At 39.6% G+C, this 23400-nt stretch overlaps 1 protein-coding gene across 2 annotated transcripts; it reads left to right on the forward strand.

Annotated features, from left to right (window-relative positions):
* Positions 1 to 17181: 17181 nt before the first annotated feature.
* On the forward strand, positions 17182 to 23018 carry katnbl1 (katanin p80 subunit B-like 1). Of its 2 annotated transcripts, none has more exons than XM_080882699.1 (10): positions 17182 to 17341; positions 17885 to 18012; positions 18151 to 18188; positions 18931 to 19195; positions 19321 to 19436; positions 19533 to 19583; positions 19987 to 20076; positions 20359 to 20463; positions 21784 to 21877; positions 22436 to 23018. In XM_080882699.1, the coding sequence occupies exons 2-10, from the start codon at positions 17899 to 17901 to the stop codon at positions 22466 to 22468; spliced, it is 906 nt and encodes a 301-aa protein (XP_080738825.1). In that variant the 5' UTR covers positions 17182 to 17341; positions 17885 to 17898; the 3' UTR covers positions 22469 to 23018. The 2 variants fall into 2 exon arrangements, with proteins under 2 accessions (XP_080738825.1, XP_080738826.1); XM_080882700.1 differs by having other exon boundaries at positions 17183 to 17341; positions 17888 to 18012.
* The last annotated feature ends 382 nt before the right edge of the window (positions 23019 to 23400 follow it).

Here is a 23400-nt window from a genome sequence, read left to right on the forward strand (position 1 = left end):
TAATCAAGATGAGAGACCACGGCTATAAAAGCGAAGGTGGATTTGGGAAGCCTGTCGCAGCCATGTCCTGTCCGTATACGCGAGCCACCCATTGCGGAAGGTGCAAGATTGATAAGGAGAGTCCTCAGAATTCAGCGTATATTGCGGGATAGACAGGATCCTTTAGCTCAGCGCGACAGTGTGCTCATAGAGAGATATCGATTTTCCCGTGAGGGTATTATTCACTTAACCAACTTGTTGACGAGGGGGTGCAGGACCACCACCTGTCTTTTTTTCCTCTGCCCTTTTCTTGGTTGCTGTTATAAACAAACAGATTATTCCAGGGTCTCTTTCCAAGAGACTAAAAGCAATATAAGTGATAAATATTACCATTCTGTAGGATATTCTTATATTTCACTTTTACTTGTTCCCATGTTCTAGTGGGTCCTGTCGTGGCTCTAATGTGAAAGAGGATAAAATATAACATATTATAATATAATGTAATATAATATTGGATAATATAGTGTAATATAATAAATCTACCCTACCGCCTACTGGTGTTGGCCAGAGGGGCCGATGGCGCGATATGGCAGCCTGGCTTCTGTCAGTCTGCCCCAGGGCAGCTGTGGCTACAACTGTAGCTGCCTCCACCAGTGTGTGAATGTGAGAGTGACTGAATAGTGGCATTGTAAAGCGCTTTGGGTGCCTTGAAAAGCGCTATATCAATCCACTCCATTATTATTGTTATTATTAAATTACTTACGAGTTTAATTTGTCAGCAACTTCCTGCCAGCCCTCGCTCCTTGCTTTTGCAGCCTTTGCAGTGTTCCCTTGCGTTCTGATTAAACTCTGAAACTCCTGAAATCCCTCACTCAAGAGTTCTTGCTCTGCTGCCGAAAAATACCGAGCCGAGCGCGCTCCGTCGACATTTTCGCCGACCAATCAGAGGGTTGCCGATCAATGTTTCTACTATCGATGCGTGGCCCCTTTTACGACACCCAGTGATGTCACATTACTGCGTCCAGCTGTACTAATCGTCAACAGCAGGTGTGTTCGGGGAACTGGATTAGCGAGCTCACGGTTAGCGCGATGATTTGATCTTGGATGTGTCATTTGATCTTGGATGTAGTAAGCGACGTACGAAGAACGGGCCCCTGGTGTCATTTTAACCTTGTGCATATGAAAGTGTTTATCACTTATATTATGAGTCTCTAGTGTGTGCAGTGTGAATGGAATCCACTGTCACCCAATCTAGTGCACTGTAGGTATTAGTCTATAAGAGGTATTCTAACTCTGTGCCCTATCATTAGTTAAAGACGCTCCAGCAGACAGTTTAAAGAGCAGCAACATTTACCACTTCTCTCAGCTGACCTTTCCAAACTATGGGGCCAAATGCCTGGCATGCTGTTCAGAACGTGACTGTGAGTGCTTTTTTTTTCTTTTTCATGTGTTGCTCTGCAGAGTGTTATTCCAGCACCACAGAGAGCCACAGGCAGGTTTCTCACATATGTCAAGCATGTTGCTACGTTTTCAGTTCCAAGTCATTGGCTGGGTCGTCAACTGACCAGTAGCTGGTGGTGACAGCACGCAGAGTTAGACTAGGGCAATGTGCAGGCGACCTGCTCAGCTTCGGAGGGCAAAGTGTCAGCCCACACATTTTAAAAGACTTCTCATCCAGACACTCTCATGGCTTGACACGCCATCCAGCAGAAGTCACAGTCTGTTCCTGATACTTTCTTGTGGCTCATTGACAGAGCTGTTTAGCTCTGCATGGGAAGTTGTAGCGTGTTCTGATAGTTGTATTTGCTGAGTGTGCCCCCTCTCCCCTTAGCCATTTACTCCCTTTATCTCTGCCTTTTGATTTAAATTGTAGTCAGATATTTTTTTGGTGAAGTGGCCCGTGATTCGTGCTTTTCCCAGGTGTGTCCAATTAGCCCTCTTTGAGAATTGAAGGTTGAGTGAGAGAGCAGTGGAAATCTTGTTGCAGTCCAGCATGGCTGGATGGTACATTGGTGAGAGTCCAGTACCGAGCAGGAGAGGACGGATGATGGAGGAATGTTCGTGGGCTGTCATCCATCAAACTGATTTTGGAGTCTTTAATGACAAATGGATAATATGCAACAGGTTAACTGCAGTTCAGTTTATGTCCTGTGGAAGGAAATTTGCTACAACAAGCACATAGCTGAAACACTATTGAAAATAAATAAACTTTCACATTTCTGTAAAAGTGCAAGAGTAAACAGGCCATTAAGTTTAAACTGGGTTTGTTTTCAGGAAGTATCATTATATAGATACAATAACTTTTCATTTTAGTAATGGTTTAGTAACTGAAACAGTCCCAATTAAAGGTTTGAAAGAAAAAATGATCTGCTAAAGTTTTGTTGAACCAGCCACTTGTTATGTATAGTGCTTGACTTCCTCTTTTATACCCATTAGAGCCACTTAAGGACTATGTACACTTAATGGCCACTTCATTAGGCGTACCTATTCAACTGCTTGTTAGCACAAATATCTAGTCAGGCAATCAAATGGCAGCAATCCTATGTAGACTAGTTCAATACGACCACCTGATGCTCAAACCACTACTGGGATTGTCCTGCACAAATTCCTAAATTGCTCATTTTGAACAAAAATAAGGAGAGGAGTAGCGTTTAAAGTGTTGCAGAGTTGCTACAGCACCCCTGCTTTCCACAGTCTTCTGTTTTGGATCCTTTCCCTTTCACAGACAGACATGATACGTATGAAGAATTGAGGGGTTACTTCCCTAATGAGGTTGCACAACTGCCGTCTGCCATATTGAGGGTAGTTTCAGAAAGTACCATGGGCATACACATGGTTGGCAATGGCAGTGGTCCTAGTGAATACTTTGCTTGCGAGCAGATTGCCACAGTTGCCTGTAGTTTTTCATATTTGTCTATAATTGTTAACCACTAGCCTAGTGGAGATACATGTACAACTTGATAAAGCAATCCAGAAATGGAGATAATTCAACTTGTGCCAATTGCACAGCCAACATGGTTCAAAGGGCATAACTTTTACTTTGAAGTCAAATAGTCTCCATCTTTTGGTTTGTGACCCGCTTTTCAGTGTCGCTTCAGCTCAGAGAGTATCCGGCCAGTACTGGTAGTCAAGTCTGTCACTTCCATTCAAACGATGACTACAGAAATAAGCTAGCAACCAAACCAATCTCAAAGGGTTTTTTTCCAGTGCAAACACACATTTTTCCCTTTACACAGGGGGCTTGCCGGGGGTACTGACCAGTCTGTCAGCCTGTCTGACTGGGCCTTCTATCAATTATTTTCCCAACAACTTCAAGCAAACACTCACAACCGGTCAGGAAATACAGATTTTTCCCTCACAAACAGTGGTTGCCAGTTAGTCACAGACCAGTCTGTAAGCCTGTGTGACTGAGGTCTCATTCATTTGAGCATACATTGTCACCACGATTGTCATAGAATGGCAGAAAATAACCTCACATGGTTAATGTTCACATGTCTGCAAACCCCCAATATTAGATTTGTCAGCTGGAAGCATATAGGGGTCTCAGGTGACATGTGCTGGCTTTAACATCACCTGATCTGCCGGGACTGCAGCTAAGGTTGACTTCACAGTCTGACGGAACACTGTGGCTAAATCTTGTTTGACAAAATGTTTCGATTATGTTACAAAATATGTCATCAGCAATGATCTTACAGTGGCGTTAATTGCAAGCTACTGTTAGGTTTAAGTTTTTTTCCAAGCATTCAACACACATACAGAAATGGGAGCTATAGTGATTAAATGGAAACCAATGTCGAGTGCGATGACCTTGCTTGTGTATTCCACTCTGATATTGTTGATGTTGTTAAAAGAATCCACTGTTTATCGTAAGATGAGAACCTACACAAGGATGCATTATCAAATTACTGTATTCAAACATTCCTGCGTGTATTCTCCAAACAGCGTCTTGCTCCTTAGCAGTAAAGTAAACTGATTAGAAATGCTTGAACTGGCTATGACATGCACATGTGTGTTGTGAAGTGATTTTACATGAGGCCGAAGAGTTGAGGGATTGGTTGTTGACTCTCACAGGATATCAGTTTTGGACGTCAGTCTTTTAAATACTCCTCCAACTTGAAATTAACCAAGCCAAAGAGACTAGTACATGAACGTGCAGATGGTAACTTTCTCCAGAGACCCAGTGAAGTTGTCAGGCGAGGCACGTACCACCAGTGGGAGGACTCCAGAAAAATGCCAAATGGAAATTTATTTCAAATAGCGTATGTGTTTTGTGAGGCAAGCGTGTGCATGCACATGCACACACAGGCATGCGCACACATACACACTCAGACCACAAGCAGTGAGTGTAGTGTTTCGTGGAGGTGAGACCTCTGACAGTACCAGCCTCTGCTTAAAACCTCTAAAGCCACTCAGACATGAATCTTCTTTATTGCTTTTGCAGACCTCCGCACTCAAAAAATAAAGACTGTTATATGCAAGGAAATTATATAACGCCTCACGGGCTTCCATCGTGAGACACGCAAAAAAGAATAAACTCGGTAACTGTTTCGTTTTGCTCTCACATTTACAGTCGTTTATTTTTGTCAGCGGTGAAATTTTGAGAAACTTGTGTGTGGCCGTCTTCTGTTCTTGTTTCCGAGGAATAAAACATTCGTGGTTGAATAATTTGTTACTCAGTGAAATTACTCATGAGTTGCCTTGATTATTTCTTCAAGTCATATAACGGCAGTCTACTTGTCAGCTTACTCAAGCTTCTTTAATATCGCACACCCACAAGGACACGGACAAGCAATATTGAATTCAATCAAATTTAAGAACTTGGATTTATAATGTAATAAAACTAAGCCAACGAAGTCTTCGCTGCTTCTGCAGCACATACAGTTTCTGACTCGGGCCTTTTAGGAGGCAGCTTTAATGCCAATCAGTATTAAAAAATCTATACATGCTGGCCCAACTACACACACCACTTCACAACAGCTAGGTACACTTTAGAACAGGGGTGTCGAAGTCCAGGCCTCGAGGGCCGGGGTCCTGCAGGTTTTAGATAACACCCTGGGTGAACACACCTGAATCAAATGAGTAGTTCATTGCCAGGCCTCTGGAGAACTACAAGACATGTTGAGGAGGTCATTTAGCCATTCGAATCAGCTGTGTTGGGTCAAGGACACATTCAAAACCTGCAGGACACCGGCCCTCAAGGCCTGGAGTTCGACACCTGTGCTTTAGAACAACAGCAACAAAAAAAAAAACTGGATTCACAAAATCAAGATTAATTAATATCTAATATCGTAAATTACAAAATAAACTTGGTACAAATTAAAGATCATAACAAAATTTTTGAATATGGCTCAATACATTCAAGCAAAACATTGGCCTGAGCTCTCTATAGCTCTAATAGGGATATTATATAAATAAAAAACAGTGAATGAAAGTTGAATGAATGAGAGAATGTGAGCACATTAGTAAGCTTTTTCGGTCAGGCTGGAAGACCCAAATGAACTCCATTAGTTAACATTCTCCCCTATCACCCATTTTAGCTCCTAGGAAGGCCTACAAGACAGGAGGAGAGGCGCCACTGGGTTGTGACAATTTAAATGACTTTTTAATGAGCGTTCTAAAATCAATGAGCTTTGAGCTTTCCTGACATCTGAAGAAAAATATGCTATTAACTTAGGGCCGCCAATTGCTATGGATGATCTCATTTTAGAAAGCAACATAGATATTAAAAAACCTGTCAGCAAAATGCTACAAAACAGTCTACCTGCTGTTACCTGAAATGACACCTTACTCTACTATTAGGTAACGATACAATATATGATGCTAACTACTGTTATGTACTGTTGATCACTGTTTAGGTACAGTGTTCAACATTTTCTGAGTACTCTATTTGTAATTCTGTGTATTTTCCCACCAATTTACTGCTATATTTAAGTTTGTTTATATGCATGGTTGGATGCGTGCATGAAATCATATATCCGCACACACATTCAGAAAGCAAAATCCTGACTCCCAAAGTAACACTGAGCATCAGCTTCACAGTCCAACACCCTCTTGCTGCCCTATATTTAAAATTAGAGACTGTTTTGGTGTAGTCATTGGAGCAAATCTCTCTTTCAGGGGATGGTAGTCATTTCTATTCACCCATATACAAAGTGAGCTGTATATAGCTGTGTGGAATAGTGACTTAACTCCTGAATTCTGGGAATTAGACAGCTAACCTCCTGTAAACGGCCACCCTTGCATGCCTTCTTCTTTGGCCTGTAGGTTAGCAAGCTGGGGGAAACAAAAACGGGAAGCTAAGTGGCAATAAGACCACTTTTTCCTGCTACCTTTAGAGCTTAAGGTTAGTGGTTCATCCCAGTGAAAGCAGGTTGTTAATTCAAACATCTGTATGTGTGTAAAGTTAATGCAAAGTATCAAGAACATGTAATGAATTTAAAGTGAAGGCCGTCTCTACTGTTACCTCTCATGCTAGTAGTTGGGAACCATACTGAAGTTTGAATTACTTTACTGTACTAACAAGGCATATTATGTGCAATTTAAGTATTTTCTCCAATGAAAGTAGTGGATGCTATCATGGGCTAATAAGACCTGTGAAAGACCTTCATTCCCCTGTGACCCCTGCTTATCCAGAAAGGGTCACAGGGGGCTTAGGACTATATCAAGTATATCAACACTGGGCAAGAGGTAAGGTGTGTTTTTGTGTGGTGAAATAAGCGCTTTGTTTCCACCTTCACCAGAAGCAGTTTTCTTTCATAGTTTGTAAAGTACGGTGCTTTGTTGGAGGTTGTTGATGCAGTTTCCTTTTTTATGTAATTGCCATCAGAGCCTTACACTCTGCTCTAAGTCTGAGATGTGTCTGGGCTCGTTTCATTGTTGTGTGTGCTATATGGCACATGGTATCGCTACATTATTGATATCACAGCATTACAGTTTTTGTTTTTTTTATCATGACTGTATGACTTACTGTGATCCATCTGAGAGTCACAGCACATACAGTTCATGTAATTTCATGGTCTGTGCTTTGAATAACCAAAGCTGAGAACAAAACCTCAAGCCAAAATATACATCTCACAAAATCAACCTATACATTTCTGGCTGAACAAATATAAAGAGAACCTCAGTGCAACCATATGGTCCGCGCATCCTACGGAATGTGTTTTTAGCCTTCAAGTGTGGGGGCACTTTATCATCATTTGGTCTGTGCACATGGCATGAAGGTACACAAGGGTATTTTTATTGGCCAGGACTGTGTTTCACATACTGAATCTAAGGGTTATTGTTCCTAATCAAGGCATTTGATTATATTATATTCCCCAGCAGCACTCAGGAGCTACTAGATTAATAAGCAGATACAGTGGAATGGATACATTAAAAGTAGCCAATGTGTTAGGTAAAAAAGATGAGTGATAACTCAATGTCAAAGGTCAAATGTGAAAAGGACACCTGAGATTTAGGATGCCTAGAACAGGATGGTTTCAGGGAGGGCTCTGAGTTATCACCCATGTCATGCTGTGCTGTAATTACTGAAAACACTGCCCTTTGACCTTGTTGTAAATGGTAATGGCAGACATCCGCACCTTAAGGAAATATTGCACGTGCCTGATGAATGTCTTTTCACTCTTTTCACACTATCACACATATTCTTTTTTTTTGTGTCCCGTTTGGATCTTTAGCCATCAGAATTGTTGTCTTAAGGCCAAGAAAGATGCCAAGCGGATTTATTTTACCAAGTGGATCATCATGGCCTTGCCATATTGGTCCATTTGATTGACCTTTATTATAATTATGAATTTATTTTATTTTCGGTTGCCACAAACGGGACAGACATGACTGGGGGATAGGACAGGGAGAAAGAATGAAAGAAAGAGAGGGAGAGAAAGAAAACCAAAGGGGAGAAGAGACGGTGAGAAGGGGGGAAGAAAGAAAAAAAACAAACAAACAAAACACCTGGATCACCTGTATGGAGAAAAAAAAACAGAAGAGAAAGCAAACAACAAAGAGCAACATAATAAAAAAAAAAACAGCACCATCACAATAAACTAGCTAGCAGTAGATATCAGTAGATACTAAATAATAAACGATATTGTGCAGCATGCAAGATAGACAGAACACAATGTGCTTTGAGGCAGCAGCCAAGAAAGGTGTAGTCCGCGTCTGTGAACCTGTGCATACCTGTGTGGATCAGCATGCTTGTATTCCAAAGGTTTCTCCATGTAACGATCTGCTAAGGAGTGTGGGGGGGCCACAGCCCCGTCCACCAGGGTATGAAGCAGGTATGGAGGAGATCCAGGCCCCAGATATCCAGAGGCCCCAGAGTAAAAGGACCCGAGGAGGACCACCAAAGGGGGGGGAACCGTGCCACCCTCCTGGGAAGAGCTGAGTAGAGCCCCAAACGAGAGGCCAGAGGGGGTTGCAGTGGCGTGCCCGCAGGCTCTGCCGGCAGCCAGCTGTGCCAGAGAGGACCGAGCTTCACACATATTCTTCCACAACTACACACACAATAGCTTTTTTTATGCATGTTTTTTTTTTCTGTTTCAGTTTGGCAGAAGAAATAGTTCGGTTAAATTAAGCAAAGCCAACATGTAAACACAGATTTATAAAAATAAATCTTCTGAATAACCTTTAAATTATACTGTACTTTCTCTTTGCAAACATGTGGAAGGTTTAAAATTAAAATGATGCTGAACATCCAGTTCTAGACATGACTCTGATGGGAGTGAGAGTGTTAAGACATCATTTTCTAAAAACTCTTTACACAAAAGAAAGCAGTAACCATCATGACATCCACCAGAGTTTATGGCTTGTTGTTTTGAGCGCTCAGATTTGACATTTTGGTCAGAAAGAAACAGAACTAAACATATTTGGGGAAAGACGGTGGAGCGATACAGTAAAGGTAGTGACAGCTGTTACCATAGACTGTGTTTGCTTCACAGATGCACAGATGATAATTAGGTGAATAATGCTAAATATGGGCATCTGTTTGTGGCAGTGCGGTGGCACGGTGGTTAGCACTGTTGCCGCATATTTAGCAAGAAGGTTGAGAGTTCAATTCCACCACCAGGCTGGGGTTTGCATGTTCTCCTTGTGTTTGCGTGGGTTTTCCTCAGGTACTCTGGCTTCCTCCCTCAGGAGGAGTCTCCTATGGGCAACAATCTAAATTGTGCGAATCTGTCTCTGTGTGTTAGACTGGTGCCCTTTCCATGCTGTACCCTGCCTCTTACACTATGACAGCTGGGACTTTTCCAGTGCCCCGCGACCCTGAAAAGGATAAGTGGATGAATAGAATAACATTGATTTTTGCTCACCAAAAAAGAATAGCATGCTGGTGCAACCAGTCAACAAACCACAGTATTATTATTATTATTATTTTATTATTATATTACTGCATTAAAACTGCTTGAAAAAGTACTGACACCAAAAAAAACCTCTCAAAGTCCAGTTGAGTGATTTGAATTAGCTGAGGCCTACCAGACTGTGTCAGCACTCACCTGTCACCTTATCTTTTCCTAACTTTTAGGCTTAATATGTGTTTATTTCTGCTCTAAAGTTTGACTTTTTAACATGGGAGCACATAGGAAGTGATTTGCTTTCAGAGCCAGCTTCACCTGCACTCAATTTATGTGGACAGCATGTGCACAAGCCACATGGCGCTCAGCTATTCTTATAAGTGCTTAATGTTTGTTAAATTCATTAAATTATTTTCATAGCTCCCCCAAATGTCATCCTGACACTAATCTCCGCCTTAAATAACACCCATTTGGGTGTACGCTTTAAAAGCACTTGATATTCAGCAACATAATTACAGTGCACAGTGTGTACATAGTAAGAGTGAGCAATGAGAATGTAGAATTAAATGTTTCTTTTGATCATATGGAGTCAGATGAATGAACAAACACTTCACTACACTCAGGTTTTCCCACCTAGGTAGCTCAGATGAATGAAATCTGACTCTGATCTATTAAATCCCCTGCAAAAAAACACTTATGGTTGCATAAAGAAATTTCAAGCAAAAGCTTTTCTATTTTTAAAAACACCACCTGTTGGGGTGTAAACCCCAGAAAAGGCATCTTAAAGCCTAATAAATCATGTGAGACAGAACATCAGGCCATCTTTTCTACAGTATGTCTTATGATGTGAGCGTCTTCTTTCATTCTGTGCACTCACTGACTTTCTTTGCATAATTGTTGTGGCTTCAGTGGAACAGACTTTGGCAGTCCTGTGACTGTGCAAAAAATCTTTGTGAGACCATTTGAGGTGGAATGAATGATCTGATCTCACCGTAGCTGGCAGCAAACCTTCTCTGTCAAGACGCCCACCCAGATGTCCTGCAGTTACAGACACGCACTGCCATCTAGTGCTGGAATGAGCTCTCAACAGATGACAGAGCTAATACCCTGGGCATCTGTTTGCTGTAAAGGGCCACCTACATGGAGATCTGCAACCTATGTCCCAACTCAGCCACTCATCCAAACGTACCTCCCCTGCAGACTAAAGGCTCAAATAAATCAGCACTAAAGCCTAAAATTGCAAACAAACTTGGCAGAAAACAAATCCAGACAGGCTGCATGATGACTTATTCTTATACCGTAAAATAAACATGCAACTTGTGCTTTGTTGCCTCCTATGGATGTTTAGAAACTGAGACACTTGATGCATGTGTTTTGGTAGAAACCTTGAGAAAGCCAGTGATTGAGAAGCAGAATGGAAATCACAAAGGTTTGGGGTGTTTTCTACAAACATTTATGTAGAACTACTCAAATTTTTTATATATATATTTTTTTTTTGTAGATTAAAGGCTTTTTTTAACTATTCATCTTTAAAATTTGAAAGATAAAATTGGAATTGAAAAAGTGCTATTCTATGAAGTCCATGAATAAGGATGAAACAGTCCCACACCAAATTAGGTATCATTGCTTTAATAATGAAGTAAAAATGACATCAGCGTGTCTCTTTCTATCTCTCTAAATATGCTCTTTCACTACCTAAGAAGTAGATTTGAGGATGGTGTAAATATAGACTTATAAGGAAGAGCATCTGAGATTGAATTTTATTTGTTTGAGGGGCTATTAGAATTCTCCTGGGAACGTCACCCCTTCACTTGATGAGTCAGAGCACTGAGAGCTTTGCCTGAGACATTCGTAAACTTTGTCCGGGGAATCTGTCACTGAATCATGTGACAAAAATGTAGAAATTACCACCATCACTCCATTCCTGACATCTCTGGCATCATTTTGATGTGGTTTGTGGATGGGGACCCTGAACTCTTCATTGGGGCAAAGAGCTGCTGTGAGAGCAGAGATGCTGTGTGTGAAGCACCTCTCAAAACAGTCTTACATAACCTGAACACAGTTACTAACATTAAGCTCTGATGGCTACAAGTAAATTCAAGGCCAGCAGCCAGAGTTTTTCCATTCCCTGATCTGAGGGCTTTTGTGGAGTAGTGTATTCAGTAGCATGGCCTCTTTCTCACTTGACAAAATAAGATAACAACAGATTACTTTGCAGACTTTCACTGTTACTTTTTAGTATGCTTTAAAGTGACTTTGATTGCTCATAGATAATTGTGTATGTTTTCAAAGAGGCTGTCTGACCATTTCTGAAACTGACACTTCCAGTTTTCAATTCTTCCTCTTCCAGCTCTTCCTCTTAATGAAAAAAATTAGGACACGTGCAGTGAAAAAGCATGGTGTGACCTATGTCTCCAGCAAGAAGCAAATCAGCTTTTCATGCAAAAGACAAGTGCAACATTCTATAAATGTCTCAAGGAAACTGTCTAAAAATATCCACTATATCTCCCTGTTTAGACAATATCACATCTCGTTCTTATCGCAGGCCATAGTTTACATAGTTTAACCTGATATTTGAATGTAAAACAGATAAACGTGGCTAGACATTGGATATTATGCAAATTTTTTGTTCCAGCCTATCCATCCCCCTACAGTGCAAAGAAGACTAGTGCCAGTAGGCCTCAGCCACACAGGTCTAGAAACTGGTCAGTGGTCAGTGACCTCCTGGCTGATGACTGGTTGTTGTGTTAGTTATTAGTTTGCAAGTGTTTTCAGACAAATCAGTATCAAACTACCGACCGTAGCAACCTGCTAGCAACCAAAACAATTGCAAATACGTTTTTGGTCCAGCACAGCATTCCTCATTGCAACACAATTCCTCTAATGGTTGCCAGCAACCACTTACCAACCACTCAGAGAATTCACATTTTTCCATAGAGGCCAGAAGTTACCAGGAGGTCACTGACTGGTCTTTAGGCCAATATAATTGAGGCATTAATGAATTATGTCTTGATTCTTACTACAGATTAGAGCAAACAATAATACTAACCCTGCACTAGGAGAACACGCAAAGTCTGTATAGAAAACCCCACCTGGGTTTTAACCCATTGTGCAGCCTTATGGTGCTTTGAAGCTACCTGAGGAGGCAAATGCTAATGTGAGAAGGCTGAGTATAAAACGTCAGGATGTTTATCCAGTCCTAGAGAGATGTTTCATTCAAAAACCAAACATGTTAACCACTTGATGACATTGGAGAAAAAGATAGGAGATAAACCACTGTTAATCTAAAAATTATTAGCATTCATCCTCTTGGCAGCATGGATACATGAACCAAAGTTCATGGATATCAGGTTATTTATTATTTCAGTCTCGGTCAAAGTGATTCACAGACAGACAAACACTGTCATCCTTAGAACAACAATTCAGCCACAGTCGATGCCTTTCCTGCCAAGAGATTTCATTTTTGTTTAGAGCCTTTCGCCGGAAAGGAAACCAAGATTTACATCCAGTTGAAAGCTTTTTATTTTGTCACTTATTTCATTTACCAATTTGTTTGATTTTACTCAGAATTTACTTTTGGTTCCATTTGCTGCTTAGATTTTTTTTGGCGTTTAAAACGTCTTGGTTAGGTGTAGGACAAGTGGTGGGGTTTAGAGTAAAATATACTTCATCATAACAGTAATCCTTCACTTTGAAAATTAAGAAGTTGGGAGTTACAAGCCCATTTAACTAATGCCATAACCTGGTGTGCCACACTCTGCTGCACAAGGACACCATCTGTGTAAAAGACAAATCCAGCAGCTTTTCACAAAAGGGCATTAATTGATGCCCAGGAATGCATTTGAGCCAGAGTCTCCCCGTGTAGTCCCATTTGTGTCTAACTGCAAAGATTTCCGCTATTGCAAGCCTCCTTCTTACCAATAAGCACATCCTGCTAAGAGAGATTTAGCCTTTCACAAATATGAAGGGTATTTTTCTGTACTTCAGGCAAATTCCAGCTTAAATTTCTAACACCCACAGACTCTAACAAGCAGTCTGATTTGTCTGGAGAAACCCTTGTCATGTAAATCCCTCCTTGCTAATGTAAATCTCATAATACTCTTACTGCCTTTGTGGGTGGTTACTTTTGTTTGAGAAAATCTGATTTAGTGCTACATGTTTATCTCGAACTCATTTTTCCAAAATGATGTTTACAGTAAGGCCCAGAGGACAGAAACGAACACAGTTTGTGGCTTTTCAAGTTCTCTCTGTGGACTGATCCTATACAATTCATAAACCTTCACAGTGTAAAAAATGATTTAAATGAACAGATTCATGGAGTGAAGCTGCTGTAAATAATTTAGTTCAGGGTTTTTTTTTTTTTTGAGAAATGTGGATTAATGTATAAATAATTGGTTTCAGGAAAGAGCATATTTAGGATATATCGTAAGTCTGCAAATTTTATTGTTTTTGCTTCTGCATAACATTTTATTCACTCAAATAATCAAAGAAAGAATGCCTCCCTAACTTGTTAAGGCTTAAATTGCATTACTGGTGATGCTCAGTTACAATAATCAAATCAGCCTTGTCTTTAAGCTAAAACATCTGCATGATAATTGGTTTCATACTGACAATGGTCTCTTTAATAGCTAACATCTGCTCACAAGACTGCCCTGCTCTTATGTTACAGCACCACCATTGTGTAATTTATATGGCGTGGATGCAATAGCACAGACAGCTACATATTCACTGCAAACTAGAGAATTATCTCCAGCTTTTGCCTACGTTGATACTTATTTGATAAGAATCAAATGTGACAAGACAATGGGTCGATACTTGAAGGAGCTTTTCTCCCTGCTAGTAAGACCCTAAAAGTTTCCGAAGATTTAATGCAAATCCACCAAATGCAAATCCTTCCGTTTTAAAGCTCAGACTTGTTACTGTGCCATTTACTTTTGCCTCGGGCAAAAGTCAGAGGCCATGTGGGGCCACAAAGGTTTGCAGGGTTATTTAAAAGAAGACAAACAAGAGTCAGCATAAAGCAGCACAAATGCTACATTCAGCCAACGCTTTAAGCTAGCATTCAGTCTGAAAACTGTCAAAACAACACATCTGATCCAATTCTTAGTCTCTTTTCTCATGCCTGTAAAAGCACTATTGTTTTGAATATTGACAGCTTTTGTTGGATACCTAAAGAGGATTTGAATCTTTTAGACTACAAGTGTATAAGAAATTTACCAGAGATTTGCCTAAATTTACTTAAAGCCTTTGTCAGACAACGGGAACATTTTATTTGGAGGCTGTTCATGTCCATTAACAGAACATTCATTTCGGTTTCTCTCAAAAATGAAAACAAACCAAAACATTTCCAAGATTTGGTATGTTTGGGTTGGTACATGCAGCTGCGCTTTGATTCCTAGACATGATCAACCATTACAGCCACCAGGCATTTTAATTTTTGTGGCTGTCTGGGCAAAAGATGGTTTAGCAGACTCTTGGACCATTGCAGGCTTTTCAGTGTGCGCTGGCATGCATTCTACACATTTCACAAACCTATTATACCTTCTAGAGATTTTCCAGTCTTTTACACCTTTTCCTTGTAATTGTGGAGCATGTTGTTTCCAGTGCCACTGCAAGAGGAGTTGAGTGGTGCCTGAGTGGTTGACAGCACCAGCCATAGTGAGTTATTTGCATTGTTTTTTATTTTCATTCACCTTTTCAATGACCATTCAGAGCCTACGTAGACAGTACAATTCCAAGAAAATTACCTCTCCATCAAGACATAAATTTTTCAATCACTTCAAATTGTTTTGTATTTCTTGGCATTTTCATTGAGTTTCAGTGAAGCCGGCATGTGCCAGGAAACTTTCCCTGTTTTTAAAATTATTAAAATAACAGAAGAACCAAGCGTTCGCTCAGCCTAAAATGAGGCATACTGTGAAAGGAATCTTAAGCAAAAAACACAGAGAATAGCCTGTGTGCAGCACCTATTTGTCATGTGATGGCTGTGTGGCAGACCCAATTGTAGTTCTCAAAGGACGGAGCATGAAATCAATTGTGTAATGCACAAACAGACGGGGCACGGCAACAATGAACAGAGGGAAACAGAGACAGGACAGAGTGGCTGGAAACTACAGACATAAGGAGGGAGGGGAAGTAAACAAAACACAAGACACAGAACTACAGTTAGCAAAATAAAACAGGAAGACACAACAGAACGGGTAATCACGATTAACTTGACATGGGGGAGGGACGCAGAAGGACCAGGGAGCACAGAAAGATGAAGGATGAACACAGATGAGACTGGGACACAAAGGAACACAAAAGGGAACTAACTAGAAGCAACCTTACATCAACAGCAACTAAAACTAACAAGAAGTGTAAGGTTAAGTCACGGTTAACAGACTGAGCTTTGCGAAATAACATAAAGGCAAATGTAATGTCTGTAACCATGGAACAAATGAGAGAAGCCCTTTAACCGCAGGTCCAAACAGACTGACTGGACGAGTTCATCATAACAAACAAGCACTTTCAGTTATAGAATTCAATCACAATTTCCAGTGGACCAGCTTTTAGATATATAACAAATGGACTACAGTATGAATGCATATTTTTAACATATAAGTGGTGATAGTGTTCCAATCCTTTAACAAAACACAAAGACAAACTGCTCAGCAATCAGAACTTCATCAGCAAAGTCAGTGACAACAGTCATATAATCCAAAGTGGTGTATACTCATCCTTCTCTCCTCTCTTCTTCCTGTTTTTATAGCCACTTTTTTTCTTTTACTTTGGCTTGCTAATCACAATGTATAATGTAGTGACATCTGCAGAAAAACAAATTGTTGCATAGTTGCAAATTGTTGCATAGTTGCAACAATTTGCAACTATGCAAAAATGGATAACAGGTTCAACTGCATTTCTCATAAATGACAGAAAGCAAGGTCAGGATGTTCCAGTAATACACTTCTAATCATGGCCATCAAAACACCTCAGAAAAGTCATCTGTTTTTAATCAATGGAGTGGAAAATGATTGAGTGCATAGTCGCAAATAAAACTCGGTTCATAAGGAAAATGTGTACTGTATAAATAAAGTTAGGCTTTGACTCGCCGATAGAACCATGGCTTAAACATATAGTAGAATGGTTATAACCCACCTTTCACTAAATATAGCGCACACGCAGTCCATACAATGAGGAGATACCAATTGTGTTATTTCAACTGGGCTTTGGGCCATCATCCTGGCTGCCATGTTGGAAGTTACACTTTTGGCATACTTTTAAGGAAAATTACAGTCTTAGAGACTGTTATAGTTTTTACAGTATGTATGCATTTACTTTTACTAAACTAAAGCAGTGCTTGTGTTGATTCACATTTGTTTGTGGGAGTCCGGACGCTTTCAGAAATGTACATGCTACACAGGTAAATACAGGTAAAATCTAATTAAATAAGTTATGCAAAATGTGAAACTTGAAATGAACTTGCTAATTTCTCCAGTTTTTCAAGAAAATATATTTTTTTTTTAATGTCATGAGTGGTTCCAGCCTTTCTACACAGGTCTGGGGATGTCAAGTTAAGTATTTTTAGATTTTAGGTTTGAGTAAAGATGGAAAAATGCCACATTTATTCAGGGTTTTTTTTCCCTTTCCATTGTGATTGTTAAAATGTAACGTAAACCCAACAACAGTATACTATAAGCTCTTTGTTTTTTATTTACATTGGTTTTTTTTCTAAATTTATCCTCATTAAGGATGGAAATAATTTAAAAAGAAGTATATGTACTTCACAGTTAGTGGTGTAAGATTTCAGCTTCTGCAAGACTGCATTCTTGTATCACACTATTTGACACCAGGTGGCGCCACAGCACAAATTTGTGTTGTAATGTCCGGCAGTCGTCGCTAAAACTGCAGCTTTTCTTTGCCAAAATCAATCCCACAATCCTCACGCACCGGCGGTGTATTCATTTGAATGGTAAAACTGTGAAACGCTTGCGATCGTGCATCGAGGGAGTTGCTTTAGTGTTTAACCAGTTTTTCACGTTTTGGATTTTACACATCTGAGGAGCGATCGTAACATCTCACAAAATGAATCGGTTGGTATTCATCTCCGGGGCGTACATGTTAAAAGTGACAACTTTATCTTTGACGAAGACATACGTTCACAAGGCTAACCAGCTAGCTAGCTCGCACTAGCGGCCCAGCTTGTTGCTTTCTACGTCTCCCGTGTTGTCTTGTGAGTTGAGCTAAATGCTAACAGTTAAAGCTAACCTAGACATTACAATGAGATTGTTGACATTTATTTTAATGGGAGGCGTCACGAAATGCAACTTTACACCTCTTTTGTCATCGTTTATTTTGACACTTGCAAAGCAGCAAACTTACAGCCCTAACGTTTACAGCATATTATGTTTTTGCGACGTTCAGCCATACGAGCTAATGGGAGCTAACGCATTTGAAACTAAAATTGAGCATTTTGGTTTAGTTTATCTTGTTTCACTGAGCTAATTTGAGTCAAACTGTTACATATGGGAGCGTATGCTCTTGACTTTTAGCTGGCCTATTCATAGTTGTGCCACAACATAGTCCTGGCTTTTGGCTCCTTAGCCTCTTAATTATTTTCCAATTTGTTTCTCCAGCAGTGTTCCTTATTATGGCAGCTGGTAAGCATGTTTGGCAACGAGCAGTCCCGAAGGTCAACCACAAAAACTCCAATGGCTTTCTGCGACCCAGCGTGCCTAGTTCTGCTGAGAAGAATATGAAGCAGGTATAAGGATATAATGGGAAATACTATGACTAATTGTGTAAACAGCTGCCCATGTGTCTTTTAAATCCTGGTGACTGTGAAGTACAGTTCAGTGGCATTGTAGCAGTAGTGGCCTCATCCCCTATCCTTTTGTTTTAGGTGGATATTATTAATAAGGAAGAATTAGATAAAGACAGGTGAGTCTCTGATCCACATCTGAGGGGGTTCATCAAATTATGATCACTCACTGCCTGTTTCCCACAGATCATCCTTGCATCCACACTAATATGTTTTTTGTTTTTAAGCTGTTTTAATATGAAAGTAAACTTTCCTTTTGTACTAAACCCTCTGTAAACACATTACCTTAACCATTCACCCACACTGGGTCTGTGTACTGGTGTAATTAAGAAGCAGTGGGTTAGTTGTTTTTTGAAAATATATTGAAGAAGGAAAAGCAAATAGTAAGACCAGAGATTTTTTTTTTTTTGTTTGCTTGGATCAGTGACAATAGGGAGCTGTCGCAAAGCAAATACAGCAACATATTAGAAGGCTACTGGGAGCCGTCACTGTATGACGCCATGGAAAAGATACACATGAAAAGCACGAAATCATAGAACGTATGTGAGAGTGGCTGTGATATTTTGGCTTCATAATTATGACTGATAAAGAAGCAAACATAGGTGTCTGGGAAATGATGTTGATTGGAGGGGCAGAAACAAAGTCTTGATGTTTAGGGGTCTTAAAATTAACAAATGTCAACATAAAAAACATGTTAGTGTGGATGTACAACCAGTCACTGAACCATTAAAGCATCTTTCATTTACCATTAACCGTTATCATGGTGGCTTTAATTTGTATTTATGTGGGGGGGGGGGGGGGGGGGGGGTTTAACCTGTGACTGCTTTGCATCTGGCCAATCTCAACTTCTCCATTTGGCAGATTTCAGGTGCATTACAGAGTACACAGTCCAGGAAAAGTGAAGCGGGCGACATCTTGCAAAAGAAAGAGTTGTGGATTGGCGGAGGTGGGCGTAAAGCTGCACCGCAGATCATCAGATGTAGGCCGTTTATGTGACCCTGGCATGGCCAACAAGGAAAATGAGCTGACCTGCTCCGATGATGTCCGGGGCTGTGGATTTCCGGTGAACTCTGCAGAGGCCTCCAAGATGGCGGGGGCCAGCTCCAAGTACAGTGATTTTGCTGAGGTGAGAAACAGAGCTCGAGCCACTGATTGTTTTTATTTCATATGAAATATGAAGGCTTGTTGATTGAAAACTGCAACACTGAAAACACTGAGTTCCATTTTTTTTCATTGTTTGTCTATACATAGCTATCAAAGGACCATGAAGCTATGACCCAGGTTCTTTTTGGAAGAAGTCTTCGACTTAAAGTAGCCCTAACACTATGGCGAAAAAGTGCAAGTGAATTAGTGGCCTACCTAATAAGGTAAAACACTTGTGGCTACTGTTGGTTGATGGTTGTGTTTATTCTGTAATTACTCACAATTTGTCATCTTCACATCACATGTTTGTGGTTTCCCAGAATTCAAGACACAGGTGTGCTGCTTGACTGCTTACCTGTCTTAACAAACAAGTAAGTAATGTTATTTTTTTTTTTTTTGTTTATTTACATTTTAGCTTTTAGTGTTTCAGCTTTACCTCCAGTGACCGTGCTGCACATTCGTCCAGTCAGCTGTTAATTTACAAAGATTGTACAGTTTGTAAGACAATAATTTGTAAAGCAGGAAATAGTCATGTTTTGGTAACAATTCTGAAATTGCAGTATACAAGCATGCATAGTCGCACCATGATACCTATATGGAGCTGTTGAAGCATGGTGGCCTAGTGAAAACCAAACCTTGTGCAGCTCTGACAGCTTGTTAGATTTTTCTGTTGTTCTGCGGTGGACATGTTGGCCATTTTTCTTATTTTTCTTCTTCATGCCTGATTGCTGATGATCACCTCATTTGAACTTGTGTTATCTCCTCTCTCATCAGCCTTCAAACAGAAGCACCATGTTTGTCACTTGGCTGCTGTGTTGACCTCATGCCCCAAGTCAAAATGATCCTCACCAGTAAATATGAAGAGTAAGTGGCAATTCATTCTAATAATATTTATCTTTTTTTTTCTTTTTGATCATTATATGAAGGTGTGCTGAGTTTAAAGCAGTTAGATTTGTTGTTTATAAACCTAAAGATGATTGTGTTCTCCTCCGGGAAGTTTAAGCTTGTCTGATAAATAGATAATGAACAGAGGAGAGAGCAGCTAAAGCCTCTTGAAGGAGTCGAGAAATTCCTTTGACCTTTAAATCTCATATGTAATAACATTTTGGATTCAACTAACTGTTTTTGTTTTTTGTTTTCTGACAGACAGATAACTGTGGGTTTACACTGGGTTCAATCCGTCATCAGGAAATGGTGGCCAGAACTTTCTAGAACTGAAAAAAGACTGCAGGACAGTTGTGCAGAAGACAGGTGAGCCCTGTGCGCTTTAATAAACCTAATGCAACCTCCAGAGTTTCAATGTAGATGTTTAAAATCATATTATTTTTCTAGTTTTCACTGTCTGGTGAGTAATTCTAAATAAATCTTGGAAAGTTGGATCAATTTAAAGAAAAAAAGAATGCATGGGGATAAAACCAACAGATATTAAATTTTTAAGATGAATATTTGAAATCCAGTAAATGTTTTTAGTTATTCACTTTTGTTTCGATCTTATGAATATAATCTGCTGAATTCGGGCATGCTAGTTGCCTGTGTTGTCACAGGAAACATCCTGTTGCTTGCTTTCATTTTCTAAACATTTGTCATCCAGGCAGCCACGCCCTTATGCTGGATTTTTTTTTTCACCGTTTTGATGGTCACTGTAGTGGCTATATTAACTTCTTAAAGTTCTCTCTTTCTCTTATATTTTAAATAACCACACTATAGACGGATAGGTGCCTGCTTTTATGCGTTGTCGTTAGCAACAACGACGGTAAAACCATCGTGTGTCTGCTTTTATTATTTTCCACATAAACCTTTCACAATAAAGCTCAAGATCCTGTTGAGACTTTTCAAAATGAACTGAATCACGTGAAAGAGCAGATTATTTACTGATGAGAATTAAAAAAGAGCCGCCAGTTGCTAAAAAATAAACCTTAGACTCAAACGTTAGAACAGGCTTTTCCCCGCAGCACGCCGTGTAATAAATACTCCCAAAGAAAATGGCGGCTGTTAAAACTTATGTCTAAAAATGTATAGTTTCATACATCGTTAAAACACTCGACTCCAGGTACACAGCTCCCAGCTGGAAACACTTCACGCAAGTCGAGCTGCCCGAGATTCACAGAATTTACAGAAACTGTTAAATTTTTGTGATTTATCTCATTATCGGGACGATAGATGACTTATATCAGGATATGAGATTTTGGTCATATCGCACAGGCCCTAATGGTATCCTTAAACATTTCCACGAAGACTGTGCCAAGATTGCATCTCTTTTGCACTTTCCATGTATTGGATCAGTAATTAAATCAGATTAGATTAGATTAAACTTTATTGTCATTTTACAAGTTCAAGTTTAAGGCACCAAATGCAGTTAACCTCTAACCAGAAATCAGATATCATCAATATGCACAGGACATTAATATAATACCAATATAGGTATAATGCAAATATACAGAATGTGAGAAAATAATAAATAAATAATCAAATAATTACAGTCATGTGATGAATGAATAATAACTATAGCTAATTAAGGTTATATATCATTATCAGTCATTGCCATCAGTAATGTTTGTGTGTTTATTGTAGGAACATGGAAGTCATGAAGCAGCGGCTAAAGGACTTGTGGAAGGAAGGAACCCGATTATGTTTGGTTCCAGGAACTACGGGAGAGCTGGCAAAGGTGAGAACCATCCCTCATAAGGGATTTTTTTTTTTTCCATCGTGATATAGGTCAGAGTGAAGACCGCTACTGTTTTGTATGGATTGTTTATACTAAAGCACCACATTGATTTCTTGTTAAAAGTAAATAGAAAATATATAATAGAGCTGCATTAACGTTTTTAGAAATGAGTGTTTTGTCACACTGATATTTCTGTTGCAGAACTGTTTTCAGGCTCCACAGGTGCTCCTGCTGTTATTTCACCTTCTGTTGATCTTAGGTGGATTCAGCCAACCACTCCCATCCTAAAAAGAAAAGACACAGATCCACCATAAGCTTTTGTGGTTGATCTTTTTTCAGTCTTCACATCCTGTTTTATAGTGGGAGGAGAAGAAAATGAAACCACAAAAGATTTGTTTTATTAAATCTTTTAAAAGGAAATGCATTCACTAATTTTTACATGTTTGTAGCAGCTGAAATGTCAAATCAGCATCAAATTAATAGTGTTGAGTGATCCAGTTTATCTGCATTTACTAGCTCTGACGACTTTTCATGTGCTATCTCTGCTTTGTGTTGCAGGGCATCGAGGCTTATCTGTCGCAGCTGCCCTGACAGTTGTCAATGTAGCACTCTTGGGATGTGACCACTACAGTCAATCATGACTATGTTTCGAACTGATAGTGGTGCAAGAGAAATAGACCAGTTACTTTTGCTACTTCAAACTCAAACCTCTTAACTGGGACTGAACTTGACAATTCAAACACTTCCCTCACGTTTGAGCTGGAACCTCTGAAGGGAGGGCGAAGAGAGCCTTCCTGGACAGCAAATGACTGCTTCACATTGAAGTGGATTGTCTTTTTTGAGGGGCATGTTTAGTGGACCTCCATGAGACTGGGTGTAATTTCGCTCTATGAAGTGCCAAGGTCTTTGTCTCTCACTACACCACTCTCTTTCATGGAATGCAGATGCGCTTGTGGATGTTGATGTTTTGCATCTTGAGTTCTCCGAAAGAAGGAGCTTGAATCTGCAACAGTCTTAAGTTATTAGAGCTTGCTTTTCTTGTTTTTTCGTTTTGCCTCTTCCTTTGACATTTGACTGTGTAATGTAAAATGTAAAAACAAGTGATTCTTTTAATCATCTTTTAAATAAATTAAAAATGCAATTTTATTGTTTGTTTTTTGTCTTCAGATTATCAAATGGTACTGGGATGATGTCCTGTTAAACTGCAGCAGAAATAAGACCACAGTTTTGTTTTGTTTTTTGTTTGTTTTTTATTGTTTTAACTGGCTAAGCTCATTAAAATTTTGAAAATACCGTTTTGGAATAGTGAATGCCAAAGTAACAATAAAAGTAAAAAGATCTTGCTCACCAAGTTAAAGTGGCTAAACGAGTTTTTAAACATGCTCCTGCAGCGTTAATTTGACCTCGTGATTTTTTTTTTTTTAATCTTTATTAAAAATTGATTAGTTTTCAAAGCTGCATTGCTAAACGGAAAAAAGGATCTATTTTATAATTTTTTTTAGTCTTTTTCAAAATTAAAAAAA

The sequence above is a fragment of the Rhamphochromis sp. 'chilingali' genome (genome assembly GCF_963969265.1).
Source record: "Rhamphochromis sp. 'chilingali' genome assembly, chromosome: 5".
NCBI lineage: Eukaryota > Metazoa > Chordata > Actinopteri > Cichliformes > Cichlidae > Rhamphochromis > Rhamphochromis sp. 'chilingali'.